The sequence below is a fragment of the Myotis davidii genome, unplaced genomic scaffold, assembly GCF_000327345.1.
Source record: "Myotis davidii unplaced genomic scaffold, ASM32734v1 scaffold96, whole genome shotgun sequence".
Lineage (NCBI taxonomy): Eukaryota > Metazoa > Chordata > Mammalia > Chiroptera > Vespertilionidae > Myotis > Myotis davidii.
In genome coordinates this window covers 6,391,412-6,405,944 of record NW_006289416.1, presented here as the reverse complement: position 1 = coordinate 6,405,944, position 14,533 = coordinate 6,391,412, and the positions used below count along the sequence as shown (strand labels likewise).

Below are 14,533 nucleotides of genomic sequence, written 5' to 3'. Positions count from 1 at the left end.
AGACTGAAAGGTCCCAGGTTCGATTCCGGTCAAGGGCATGTCCCTGGGTTGCGGGCACGTCCCCAGTAGGGGTGTGCAGGAGGCAGCTGATCGATGTATCTCTCTCATCGATGTTTCTAATTCTCTATCTTTCTCTCTTCCTCTCTGTAAAAAATCAATAAAATATATTAAAAATAAATAAATAAATAAATAAATATATGTATTTAGTCTTACAAAAGTTTAAAAATTAAGGTTGCAGTCACAATCTACTGATAAGTTGTGTTCTATTATAATTTTATCCTTTCTTATCACTTGAGAATATATGGCTGGCACATCTAGTAAAGAAATAAAAATTGTTAAATAGGCATGCTGTGTAGCCTGTAGCCAGTGATAATTCTGTGCATCTTTTATTCATAACTATCGAGGGGCCCTGTTTTGTCATTCTTCAGCCAGGGTCAAGCAGCACTTAACCCATCCCACAGCAGCTCGGAGGATGACTCGCTTCTAGAAAGTTGCTGCTCTTAAACAGTTATGGTATCAGGAGACTTTGAGCAACAGACCAGTGATTTCCAAACACGTCTAAAGATGCAGGCTAAGCCAGGACACATCCTCTTTTTATCTTCTTTAAGTTTTGGAAGTTTGGGAAATATTCACTGCTGAAAAAATTTTCCTTGACAGAGTTAGGAAAGAACATTAATATTTTATGCTTTAAAAAATTAGATGGTGCCCTACCCCGGTTTGGCTCAGTGGATAAATGTCGGCCTGCGGACTGAAGGGTCCCAGGTTCGATTCCGGTCAAGGGCATGTACCTGGGTTGCGGGCACATTCCCAGTGGGAGATGTGCAGGAGGCAGCTGATCGATGTTTCTCTCTCATTGATGTTTCTAACTCTCTATCTCCCTCCCTTCCTCTCTGTAAAAAAATCAATAAAATATAAAAACAACAACAACAAAAAACCAGTATCTATGATCTGTGGTTGGGAATCATGGATGCAGGGGACCAACTGTGTGCATTGATCTAGGCCATACTATAGAGGGGACCTGAGCATCTCCAGATTTTGGTATTTGTAGGGGGTCCTGGAACCGATCCCCTGTAGGTGCCCAGGGACAACTATGCTTTTGGGGCATTGAAAGTTAAAATGTGGATTTTTTTTTGCTGTGGTCAGAGGGATGGAGAAGGGGGTCAGGACCACTAACCTCCGGGTTGTTAAGGGTTAACTGTGTATTTGTTTTTTATCTTTGAGGAGAATGTATTGAATTATTTATTATTTTAGCATAAGGAGACTCTAGTTTAATTTCTCAGGATTGTTAAGAGAAACAATAAATGGGGATACATACATGATATGATTGGGTGTTGTTTTTCTGATTTGTGAATTTAATATATTCTTATCACTTGAGAATATATGGCTGGCACATCTAGTAAAGAAATAAAAATTGTTAAATAGGCATGCTGTGTAGCCTGTAGCCAGTGATAATTCTGTGCATCTTTTATTCATAACTATCGAAATAGGGGCCCTGTCTGCTTAGAAATTTTTAAAGCTAACTTAATTCAAAGTATTATTAGCCTGTGAAGAGTTCAGCTTCTTAATTTTCAAATCTCAGACTTTCAACCAGATTGATTTTATTTATTAAAAAGGCAATCTGATACTGAAAGACTAATAATTACTAGGATTCTTATTAATGGTCAGCAGGTAGACAAATGTTAATTCTATAAGGACCCCAGAGAGTTCTCTGCTTAAACATTACCACCCCAGAGAGCTCTTCCCTCTAAGATGCTGCCCTCTCCCACTGTATTCTGTTCTCTTACTTGCTCTATTTTTCTTCAAAGCCCTCAAGTACCTAAAATTACTTATTTATTATTTGTCTCCTACACTTGAGTATAAGAAGACAAGGACCTCATTGTTTTGTTATCTACTGTACTACCTTTGATCAGAATTGTGTCTGGCATACTGAAGCTTAACAGAAACATTTTATTTAACAAACATTTTTTAAATGAATCAATGAAAGTAAAACTCCAGTAGAGAACTACTTTTGATAATTTCCTGACTGAAAGTCCATCTATATTTTAGAGAACTACTTTTGATAATTTCCTGACTGAAAGTCCATCTATATTTATAAAAGTCTAATTTACCGTTTAACTGTTCAACTGGTATGTATGATGTGCACTGACCACCAGAGGGCAGACACTGAACACACAGGCATGGAAACATGGAACAGACTGATGAATCTCAGAGTGAAGGGTCTGGGGAGTGGGGGGCAGGAAGAGATTAACCAAAGATCGTATATGCATACTAGAGGCCGGGTTCATGCAATGGTGGGGTCCCTTGGCCTGGCCTGCGGGGACCGGGCCAAAACCGACAGTCCAACATCCCCCAAGGGGTCCCAGATAGCAAGAGGGCACAGGCCAGGCCGAGAGACTCCACCGGTGCACAAATCTATGCACCAGGCCTCTAATTTGGAAATAAAAGGATGGGAGAGAGACTGAAGTGGAACCTCTTACTAGACCCAATTTCCCAGGAGTGTTAAAATATGGCTTTCATGAGGAAGATAGCAGGGTAATTATTTGGATGCAAGATTGAGAAGGTAGATAGTGTACACATAGTCTATTAATAATAGGTAAGTATTTGAACTTAAGTAATATTTGCAGAGTGTAAAAACAGCAAGCTAAGAACACAAGTGTATGTGTATAGACTGAGAAAATTTCTATTGATAATGTATGGAAAGCTCGTACAGTAATCTTTGGAGACCTATAGCTGAAGCCATTCCTGTAGCAATCTTTGGAAACCTATATATGTATAAGTAGATTTTGAAATGTTTATTATTCTGTTTTTAAATCTTATCTACAAAAATATATTGAAATATTGTTAATACCTTTCATTTATTTTCTAATTTTTTTAATTGTTTCTTTCTAGTTCTTTTTTGCCACTTCTGACATTCTGGAAAGCACTTCTTCCTTTAAACTCCTCTCCCTCTTCTCCTGTGATATAACATTACTGTTCCTACTTCTCTTCCCAATGTTTTCTTTTGAAAAATTTAACCCTACAAAAATCTTGAAAGGGTTATACAGTGAAAACCCATCTACCTACCACTGAAATTCTACAAAATTAACATATATGTATCTGTCTTCACCCACTGTTCTTTTTGTTTTAATTCAATTTTGAGAGAGTGAGAAACATTTATATGGGTGCAAAACATTAATTGGCTGCCTTTTCCAGGCCCTCTATAGAGATTGCGCCCACAACCCATGCATGTTCTGGTACATGGGATGACACCCAACCAACTGAGCCACACTGGTCAGGGCTGTAACTTTTTTTTTTATGCATTTCAAAGAAAGTTGCAGGTATTAGTACACTTCACCCTTAAATTCTTTCAGCATATGTGTCACTATCCAGAGTTTAGTCTTTGTTTACAGTTTTGGGGAGGGGACTTTATATGCTGTGAAATGCACCTTCAGAGCCTCTAATGATGGTTTTTAACATGCTTTTACTAATGTTATACAAGTCTCTGTGAAGACCTAGAACAAGTCCATCACTCCAGAACGATTCCTCAATCCCTTTTCTAGTCAGTTCCTGCCCCCATCCCACTGGCTACCACTATTCTGAAAATTTTCACTGTAGATTAGATTTGCCTATTGTGCAATTTTATGTGAAAGAAATAATACGTTCTTGCATGGAAGAGTCTTCTCAGTGGTGGTATGTATGATTGGTCCTGTTTGTTGCCAAGTAGTATTCAACAGCATGAATGACTTATAGATCCTTTCTCCTGGTCGTGGGACACTTAGGCTGTTACAGGTTTTGGTTATTATGAATAAGATTCCACTGAGCCAAACCAGTTAGGGCTGAATATATATATTTTTAAATTTATTATTTTTCAATCCTCATTCGAGGATATTTTTGATATTTTTCCATTGATGCAGGCTCCTCATGGGCTTCCGGCACCTGAGCCCTGGCGTCCCAGAGAAGGGTAGCAGGGGGAGTGAGAGCGAGCTCGGCAGACAACCTGCATTCTTACCGTACCTCCGTCCCCATCACCCCACCCCCAAGTAACCTGTGAGAGGTTATAGCGCATCTCTGATGCCTGCCATGTTCCGCGCTACCCACTGGTGGTCAGCGCACATTATAGTGAGCAGTTGAATGACCACCCGAAGGGACAATTTGCATATTAGGCTTTTATTATATAGGATTTTTCTGTTTAGGGTTTATTTATGAAGTTTTAAAATTTGATTTCTTAAGGTGGCAGTTTAGATCATTCTTGTTTGTTTATTTAGTTCATTTTCTTAAGTAGTGTCACAAATTCTCCTGAAGCTGTGTTTTAGCTCCATCCTACACATCTGATTTATTGTTTCCATTTTCATTCAGTTCAAAATATTTTCTAATTTCTCTTGTGATTTCTTTGATCCATGGATTATTTAGAAATGTGTTTAATTTCTAGAAATTTTGGAATTTCTCTAGATACCATTTTTTAAAAACATGTTTTTATTGATTTCAGAGAGAGGAAGCAAGAGGGACAGAGGGATAATAAATGATGACAGAGAATCATTGATTGGCCACCTCCTACATGCCCTTTACTGGAGATTGAACCCTCAACTTGGGCAAGTGCCTGACCTGGAATCGAACTATGATCTCCTGGTTCATGGGTCGATGCTCAACCACTGAGCCACACTAGCTGGGCTAGATATCTTTTGTTACAGATTTAATTAATTTTGCTCTGATCAGAGATTGTACTTTATAATTATTTCAGTCCTTTTAAATATATTGAGATTTATTTTATAGCTCAGCATGAGACCTATCTTTGGAAATGTATCATGTATATTTGAAAAGAATGTGCATTTTGTTGTTGGTGGAGAGTTCTATAAATGTCATTTTGTGAAGTTGTTAGTGGCATTCAGTCTTCTTACCGTACCTCCGTCCCTGTCACCCCCACCCCCAGGTAACCAGCCAGAGGCTGCAGTGCATCTCTGATGCCTGCCATGTTCCTCACCACCCCCTGGTGGTCAGTGCACGTCATAGTGAGCAGTCGAACTCTGTCCTTTCTGATTTTGTGGGCTTGTTCTATTAGTTATTGAGAGAGCAGTGATGAAGTCTCCAGCTGTAATTTTGGATTTAATTTTTTCTCTTTTCAGGTCAGTCAGTTTTGCTTCATGTACTTTGAACTCTTTAAAGTGCATACACATTTAGGATTATTGGTTTCTTTTGAAGAATAGATCCCACCATCATCATGAAATGACTTTCTATCCATGTTTGTTTGTTTTTAATTGATTTCAGAGAGGAAGGGAGAGGGAGAAAGAGATAGAAACATCAATGATGAGAGTGATTCATAAATCGGTTGCCTCCTGCACAGCCCCCACTGGGGGATCAGGCCCGCAACCCAGGCACATGTCCTTGACCAGAATCAAACTCAGGACCCTTCAGTCCACAGGCTGACGCTCTATCCACTGAGCCAGACTGGCTAGGGCACATGCCTTGTTAACATTCTTTTTCCCGTGCTAAAATCTGCTTTGTTTGATATCAATGTAGTTCCTTCAGCCTTTTTTGATTAATGGTGGCATGATATACCTTTTTAAATCTTTTTACTTTTTAAAAAATATATATATTTTATTGATTTTTTACAGAGAGGAAGGGAGAGGGATAGAGAGTTAGAAACATTGATTAGAGAGAAACATCAACCAGCTGCTTCCTGCACACCCCCTACTAGGGATGTGCAACCAAGGTACATGCCCTTGACTGCAATCGAACCCGGGACCTTTCAGTCTGCAGGCCGACGCTCTATCCACTGAGCCAAACCAGTAAGGGCAAATCTTTTTACTTTTATTCTGTCTATGCCTTTATTATTTAAAGTGAGATTTTAGTAGATAGCATAGGGTTGGATCTTGTTTTTATACTCAGTGTGACAGTCTGTGTCTCTTAATTTGAGTGTTTCAAACTAGGGTAGGCAAACTATGGCCCCAAATATGAGCCAAATTTGGCTGTGTTGTAAGTAAACTTTGTGGGAAATAGCTGTGCTTGTCAGTATTTCTATAGTGTCTCTGGCTATTTTTGTGCAAATGGTAGATTGAGTGCTTATGTCAGAGACTGTATAGCTGACAAAGATTTCGTATTATCTGCTCCTTTACAGAAATGGTTTAACAGCCCCTGCTACTTAATGTAATTATCAGTAAGGTTGGGTTCAAATCTCCCATCTTGCTATTTGTTTTTACTTGTCTCTCTGTTCTTTGTTCATTTTTTTCCCTTTTCTGCTTTCTTTTGGATTGAATATTTTTTATAATTCCATTTTCATCTCCATTATTGATTCAAGAGCTCTGTGCTTTCATTTGCCTTTCTAATATAATACTATTTGCTTCACATGTGATGTAAGAACCTTGCAGCAGTGTGCTTTTCCTCCCCTTGGTGCTATTGTCATGTATCTTATTTCTATGTTACAAACCTCACAATATATTATTTCCAACTTAAGTACTTTAATAATGTGTATTTTTCTGTAGTTCTGAATTGACTTGGTAAGCAATGTGTTAGCATAGATATATTCAAAAACAGCAGTTATATTAATTACTAGAGGCCCAATGAACGAAATCCAAATCCATGCATGGACGGGGTCCCCCCTCAGTCCAGTCTGCACCCTCTCCAATCTGGGACCCATCAGGGGATGTCTGACTGCCGGTTTAGGCCCGATCCTAGGGCCTAAACCGGTAGTTGGACATCTCTCTCACATTCCGGGACTGCTGGCTCCCAACCACTCGCCTGCCTGCCAGCCTGATCGACGCCTCACTGCTCCCCTGCCAGCCCAAATTCCCCCAACTGCCCTCCCCTGCAGGCCTTGGCCCCCACAACTGCCCTCCCCTGCAGGCTGGGCCCCCACAACTGCCCTCCCCTGCTGGCCATCTTGTGGCAGCCATCTTTGACCACATGGGGGAGCCATCTTGTGTGAGGGCATGATGGTCAATTTGCATATTACCTCTTTATTATATAGACTCTTTCTCTGGCTTAACTAATATTTAGTAATATATTAAAAAGACATTTGCTCCCAGCCAGGTGGCTCAGTTGGTTGGAGCATTGTCCTGTACACCAAAAAATTGCCGGCTTGATTGATTGGGGTGTGTACAGGAGGCAACCGATTGATGTTTCTCTCTCACATGAATGTGTGTGTGTGTGTATATATCTCCCTTCCTCTCTAAAAAATCAATTTAAAAAATATCCTCAGGTGAGGATTAAATGACTTTAATTATTATAAGGACAGTGATATCAACTGTGAAAGAGAAAATACAGGAAATTATTTTTTTAGAAAATAAAATTTTAAATGCCATGTTTCTACCACTCAGAGATTACCATTATTAATATCGTGTTTAGCCTTCTCTGTGTATGTGTGTAGTCTTTGCCAATTTAAGCTCATATTCACCATGCTTTTTTATTACTTTGCTTTTTTCTGTGACTTTCATCTTTCTGTGTCATTAAATAATTGTTTGTCTTACCTATTACCCAGTTTATATTCAGATTTCTCCAGTTTTCCCCCAAATTTTTTACACTTGGTTTGTTTGAACCAGGATTCAGTCTGGGCTCCCATCAAATCTGGTTGCTAGGCCCTGACCAGTTTGGCTCAGTGGCTAGAGCATCGGCCTGTGGACTGAAGAGTCCCAGGTTCGATTCCGGTCAAGGGCATATACCTGGGTTGCGGGCACATCCCCAGTAGGAGGTGTGCAGGAGGCAGCTGATGGATGTTTCTCTCTCATGGATGTTTCTAACTCTATCCCTCTCCCTTCCTCTCTGTAAAAAATCAATAAAATATATATTTTTTAAAAAATCTGGTTGCTAGGTTCTCAGTGACACCATCTCCTTCCGTCTCCTCCCCTGCTGCCATGTTCAACACACCCTGGTCTACATGGTCCACCCTCCTTGTGGCCGACATCTGTGCTCTTGTTACGCACACACTCGAAGCTCCCACTTTATACTCTTAGCACCCAGAAATTCTTCCCCAAAGTACTCACCACTGATGGGAGGTGGTGTGTGCTGGTGTATGTGTCTGTGTTTTTTTTTTTAATTATTTTTGGGAAATATGTTTATTTCTTATGAAGCTATAATTTTAACTTGGATTATTTCAGCCTAATCCAGTGATGGCGAACCTATGACACGCGTGTCAGAGATGACAAGCGAACTCATTTTTTGGTTGACTTTTCTTTGTTAAATGGCATTTAAATATATAAAATAAATATCAAAAATATAAATCTTTGTTTTACTATGGTTGCAAATATCAAAAAATTTCTATATATGACACAGCACCAGAGTTAAGTTAGGGTTTTTCAAAATGCTGACACGCTGAGCTCAAAAGGTTCGCCATCACTGGCCTAATCCTTGGATTTTATATACTTAATGGCTCTGTCACAGTTTGCTCAGGATCTGCATTTTCACTTCACTTTCCCAAGTAGATTTCTTAGGTGCCAAGTAATCCCATCAGTTTCTAATGAAATATTTCTTTATCTGCTGAAATTGCATGATTTTTCTCTTTTTCTCCCATTTTGAAAGGACCTTAAAGACTTTGATCCAGGAGAGAAGTACTTTTATAATACATCATGGGGAGATATTTCTCTCTGGGAACCTTCTGGAAAGAAAGTGGTATGTATTTTTGTATTTGATTTTCATGTTTTCTCAAAAGTTGAGGGTAAAGGTCAGTTCACTTTTGAGGGTTGTCACTTCTACTGGGGTTACTAATGAATGAATGGGGAGGAGGTGGCTTGCAAATACTGTCTCCCAGCCTATGGTTTCTCTTTTCGTTTTTTAAATCATTGTATGCGGGAAACGTATTTATACGTTTTACATTGACTGGTAGTAGAGTGCGGGACACGTATTAATACGTTTTTTATAGACTAGCGGTAGAATGTGGGTAACATATAAATACGTTTATTTTTATACTTTTTTATTGCTCTAAAGGGATGCTAACATGCAGATATACGAATTCCAAAGGACAAAATTTGGGTCTCTAACACATACAATGGTGAATTATGTATGTACTTCCAGGTATAACGGTAATCTATTCAACTGCGTAGAGTCATCCCTTCACACAATTCTCTGCCTCGCCATGCATTCAGTGCGATTCTAAGAAAAATAATTCAGTATACATTTTATAGTAAATCACAAAAAGTTTCATTGAAAAAAAATATGTAAAACTAAAGTTACCGTAATTTTACTGAACGTTGCCATTTGCGCAAAAAATTAGCAAAAATGGCCTGCGCCACCTGTTAGCGCGCGATAAAAACTACCCACAAACAATGTGTTAAAATAGTTTCTTTCAAAGAGCAGAAGCTTGCTTACTTCAATGAAGTCTAGTTTATTATTTTTTCCTTTTACGAATATTTCTGGTGTCACAGTTAAGACATTTTCTCCCAACCCAGAGACCTATTCCACATTAATAGATAATAACGTACAGTTGTTAATGAGTTTTGTTGACTCATTAAGTGTAATTTTTGCTGAGTATCTTGTTTTTAATACAGTATTTCATTGAATATATGACACCCTTTTTAATGAACCCTTAGTAAAACCAAAGTCATACTCCACTTAAACTGTTTAGCACAGGACTATCAGTTGTAAAGTATTCCCAGATTTCAGAAATATGGGTTTTTTCAGCCCTGGGTTTATTATAGATCCTGCCAGAAATGCCAGAATCTGGGGTTTTGCTAATTGCAGAGAAGTAGCAGAATGTTGTTGAATGTGTTTGGTGATTTCTCTAACCTGTGACCCAAGAGGACCAAGCACATGAGTAGGAGACAGATAGTCACAGAATGGGGGCACTGTGTGGTATGAGAAAGACTGATCATAAAAGCAGATCTAGGAAGGCTGGTCTGAACTGTGGCCACTGTGTAGCAAGGATCAGTGTCCCCACATGGGACAATATCTTGCACAGCCCATGGTGGGACCTCGATGAAGCATTCAGTCTGTTCAGGTCTCACCCTCCTCCTTTGTGGAACGAGAGCCAGGTGTTCTGTGGTTCACAGCTCCAGGGTCTAGAGCAGTGGTTCTCAACCTTCCTAATGCCATGACCCTTTAATACAGTTCCATATCTTGTGGTGACCCCCAGCCATTAAATTATTTTCGTTGCTACTTCATAACTGTAATTTTGCTACTGTTATAAATCGTACTGTAAATATCTGATAGGCAGGATGTATTTTCATTGTTACAAATTGAACTTAAAGCATAGTGATTAATCACAAGAACAATATGTAATTATATATGTGTTTTCCGATGGTCTTAGGCAACCCCTGTGAAAGGGTCATTCGACCCCCAAAGTGGTCTGGACCCACAGGTTGAGAACCGCTGGTCTAAAGACTCTTGAGTCCAGAGGGTGCAGTGCTCTTACATCATCACAGCAGACCAACAGTTTATTGCATTGCACTCCTCTGTTGGCCAGGGTGGTTCGAGTGTCTGTTCTTATGCTCTGAGCTTGTTGAATAACCCCTCGTGTGCCTTAAAGAGAAATTCCAAATTGTCAGCAATATATTCTGTGGCTTGAAACTTACCTTATGATTATTTGTGGTGATTTTGGCATAGTCCCTCTATATTTACTGTTTGTTACATAGTTTACTTATACTTGCTAAGCACTGTCAGTGTGGCTCTTACCTTCCCTAAGAATAGAAACGGGAAATAAAAGATATTAATGATGGGTTTCATAATTTGCAAGTTAGGTTATTTGTAGATAAGTTGCAGAGGTTTTAGAATTTGGAATAAAAACAACATTGGAGAAATAGGATGAAGCAGTTAATTCAAAGTATAAGGACTAAGTAATGAGATCTGTGGTTTTAGTGGATGGTTTGGAAACTAGTCACGTCATATATTTGTATGAACTATGAGCTAAGAATAGTTGTTAAATTTTTAAACGTTTGAGAAGAAAAAAATGAAAAGAATATTGTTTTGTGATATGAAAATGATATGAAATTTGAATGAGTGTCTGTAGTTTTATTGGCACAAAGCCATGCTCATGGATATTCATGTCACCTATGGGTGCTTTTTTTTCCCCTTTGAGGTATATTTTTTAATTAAATCTTTATTGTTGAAAGTATTGTATATGTCCCCTTCTTTCCCCCCATTAACCCCCTTCTAGCCCTCCCTCACTCCCCGCCCCAGCTGTGGGTGCTTTTGTCTTACCAAGCAGCACTGAGTGGTTGCCACTGAAGCTCTTGGGTGGCCGACAAAGCCTAAAATATTTACTCTTTGGCCCTTTAAGAAAAATCTTGCTCTGGCTTAAAACACATTGTTCTTGCCCAGCTGGTATGGCCCAGCGGTTGAGTGTCAACCTATGAACCAGGAGGTCACTGGTTTGATTCACGGTCAGGGCACATGCCCAGGTTGCGGGCTTGATCCTTGGTACGGGGTGTGCAGTTAGCAGCTGATCAATGATTCTCTCTCATCATTGATGTTTCTATCTTTCTCTCTCCCTTCCTCTCTAAAATCAAATTAAAAAAAAAATATATATATATATACACATATTTAAAAACATTGTTTTTTGAGGGGTGATAGTGTTAAGTTATCTAGCATGTTAAAACAAAAAAGAGTCATATACTTGTGAACTATAGGTGTATCTCACATATAATAGCTTTATTAAACGATGCTGGACTTTTTCTTTTAACAGAGATATCGAACAAAGCCATACTGTTGTGGCCTCTGTAAATACTCTACAAAACTGCTTACTTCATTAAAAAATCATTTGCATCGTTACCACGAAGATGAAATTGATCAAGAGCTGGTGATCCCTTGCCCAAACTGTGTATTTACCTCTCAGCCCAAAGTGGTGGGAAGGCACTTCAAAATGTTCCATGCACCTGTTCGGAAAGTGCAGAGCTACACAGTGAACATCTTAGGTGAGACTAAGTCGTCCAGGAGTGATATCATCAGTTTTACATGTTTAAAATGTAACTTTTCAAACACTTTGTACTACAGCATGAAGAAGCATGTGCTGGTAGCCCATTTTCACTACTTAATTAACTCGTACTTTGGTCTACGAACTGAGGAAATGGTTGAGCAATCTAAAACCGATGATCCCCCTTCTACAGAGAAAATGCCACCCTCTGACAAGTATTACTGTAAAAAGTGTAACGCCAATGCTAGCAGTCAGGATGCATTAATGTATCATATTTTGACGTCAGATATACACAGGGATTTGGAGAATAAGCTTAGGTCCGTGATTTCAGAACATATTAGGAAGACTGGACTTTTGAAACAAATGCATATTGCTCCCAAACCAGCTGCACACATGACCATACCACCGAGCAGCACTCCGGGTGTCCCTGCCACATCTTGTTTTCACCTTGCCTTGCCGCCAAATAGTCAAAGCCAGACTGCTGTCCAGCCAGTTCAGGGCTCAGTCCAGCCAGTGACTGTGGCCTCAGGTGCTTCTGGAAGCCTCACTCATTCTCCGCCTGCCACTGCCCAGTCCCATGTGACTCTCGTCTCCAGTCCCCTGCCTGGGGGCCAGAGCAGCCTTGCTGTGCCACCCTCAGGGCCACAGCCTGTCTTCCTTTCTCACGGAGTCCCACTACATCAGTCAGCAAATCCTCCTGTGTTGCCCTTGAGTCAGCCAGTTAGACCTGTCAGTAAATCTGCTGGAACAGGTATCCTCCCCATAAACCAGACCATCTGCCCAGGGGTTTTACCCCTTAACCAGCCTGTTGGGCCTGTAAACCGACCAGTTGGTTCTGGGGTTCTCTCAGTAAACAGACCTGTTGGGTCCACTGTCCTTCCTGTCAGTCCCTCTGTCACCCCTGGGGTTCTTCAAGCAGTCTCTCCAGGGGTGATTTCTGTAAATCGGACTGTCCCATCAGGTGTCCTTCCTGCAGGCCAAATGACCCCGGCTGGGGTTATCCCTTCAGGACAGACAGCAACTTCTGGGGTTCTCCCTGCTGGCCAGATGGTCCAATCTGGGGTTCTCCCCATTGGCCAGACAGCTCCGTCAGGGGTTCTCCCCACTGGGCTGACAGTTCCACCACGGGCGCTCCCTCCTGGTCAGACGGTCCCCCTGCGTGTTCTCCCTGCAGGCCAGGTGGTTCCACCGGGGCTCCTTTCTCCCAACCAAACAGTCTCGTCAAGCATTCTCCCTGGGAACCAGGTTGTGAATTCTGGTATGCTTCATCTCAGCCAGCCAGTCATGTCAGGAGTTCTTCCTGTGAGCCAGCCAGTGAGGCCTGGGGTCGTGCACCTTAATCAGTCTGTGAATACCAACATTCTACCTGCCAATCAGCCAGTTAGACCTGGTGCTTCACAAAACACAACTTTCCTGACATCAGGCTCCATTCTTAGGCAGCTGATACCTACAGGAAAGCAGGTGAATGGGATTCCCACGTATACACTTGCTCCAGTATCTGTCACTTTGCCTGTGCCTCCTGGAGGTGTTGCAGGTGTCGCCCCACCCCAGGTGCCTATCCAGCTCCTACCGTCTGGCACAGCCGCACAGATGGCCAGTCCCATGGCTGGCATGCCCTCTCCCCCAGTGGTGGTGAATGCAGCTCCGAATGTGTTCATTCAGCCCTCCTCCTCTGTGGCAGAGGTGAGCCCCGTGCTCAAACAGGCGAAGCAATGGAAAACATGTCCAGTTTGCAATGAGCTCTTCCCTTCCAATGTCTACCAGGTCCATATGGAAGTGGCTCATAAGCATGGTGAGTCCAAATCTGCTGAAAAACTGGAGCCAGAAAAGCTGGCTGCATGTGCACCATTTTTAAAGTGGATGAGAGAGAAGACAGTTCGGTGTCTCTCTTGTAAATGCGTAATATCGGAGGAAGAGCTCATGCATCACCTATTGAAGCATGGCCTGGGGTGCCTGTTCTGCCCACGCACTTTCCATGACATTAAAGATCTTTCAGAGCACAGTAGGACCATGCACCTGGGGAAGAAGAAGGTACCTGTGGATTACCGTAACAAAGGTTTCCAACTGGATATTGATGCCAATGGCAACCTGCTGTTTCCCCATCTTGATTTCATTACCATGTTGCCAAAGGAAGAGTTGGGAGAGCGGGAAGTCTACTTGGCAATACTGGCTGGGATACACTCCAAGTCACTCGTGCCAGTGTATATTAAAGTGAGGCCTCAGATGGAGGGTGCACCCAGCAAACAGGTATTGACCTGCCCCTTTTGCTTTGGCACCTTTGCGACAACTGAGGCCTATGAGCTCCATTTGAAGGACAGGCACCACATCACGCCAACAGTCCACACAATTTTGAAATCTCCAGCTTTCAAGTGCATTCACTGCTGTGGGGTTTACACTGGAAACATGACCCTGGCGGCCATTGCCATCCACCTCCTACGCTGCAGAAGTGCTCCAAAGGACAGCAGCTCAGACCTGCAAGTCCAGCCGAATTTCATTGAGAACAGCGAGCTGCTTGTAGTCAATGGTGAGGTGCTGCACGACTCCAGCTTTTCAGTAAAGAGAAAGCTGCCAGATGGCCACTTTGGGGCAGAAGACAAGCAGGAAGGGGAGCAACGACCTCTGGCCATAAACACCGATGTGCCCCCAGCTCCAGAGAAGGTAATCAGTGTCGTTCCTCTTAAAAGACAAAGGAATGAAAGCAGGACGGAGGGCGCTTGTTGT

The 14,533-nt window shown here is 41.5% G+C and overlaps 1 protein-coding gene across 1 annotated transcript in view; it reads left to right on the top strand.

Moving 5' to 3' along the window:
- Positions 1–14,533, top strand: part of ADNP2 (ADNP homeobox 2) — a 23,160-nt gene that overhangs the window by 6,852 nt on the left and 1,775 nt on the right. Inside the window, 2 exon segments of the mRNA XM_015562726.1 lie at positions 8,488–8,577; positions 11,585–14,533. The exon segment at positions 11,585–14,533 is cut by the window's right edge and continues 6 nt beyond it. Coding sequence (XP_015418212.1) covers positions 8,488–8,577; positions 11,585–14,533 — 3,039 coding nt within the window.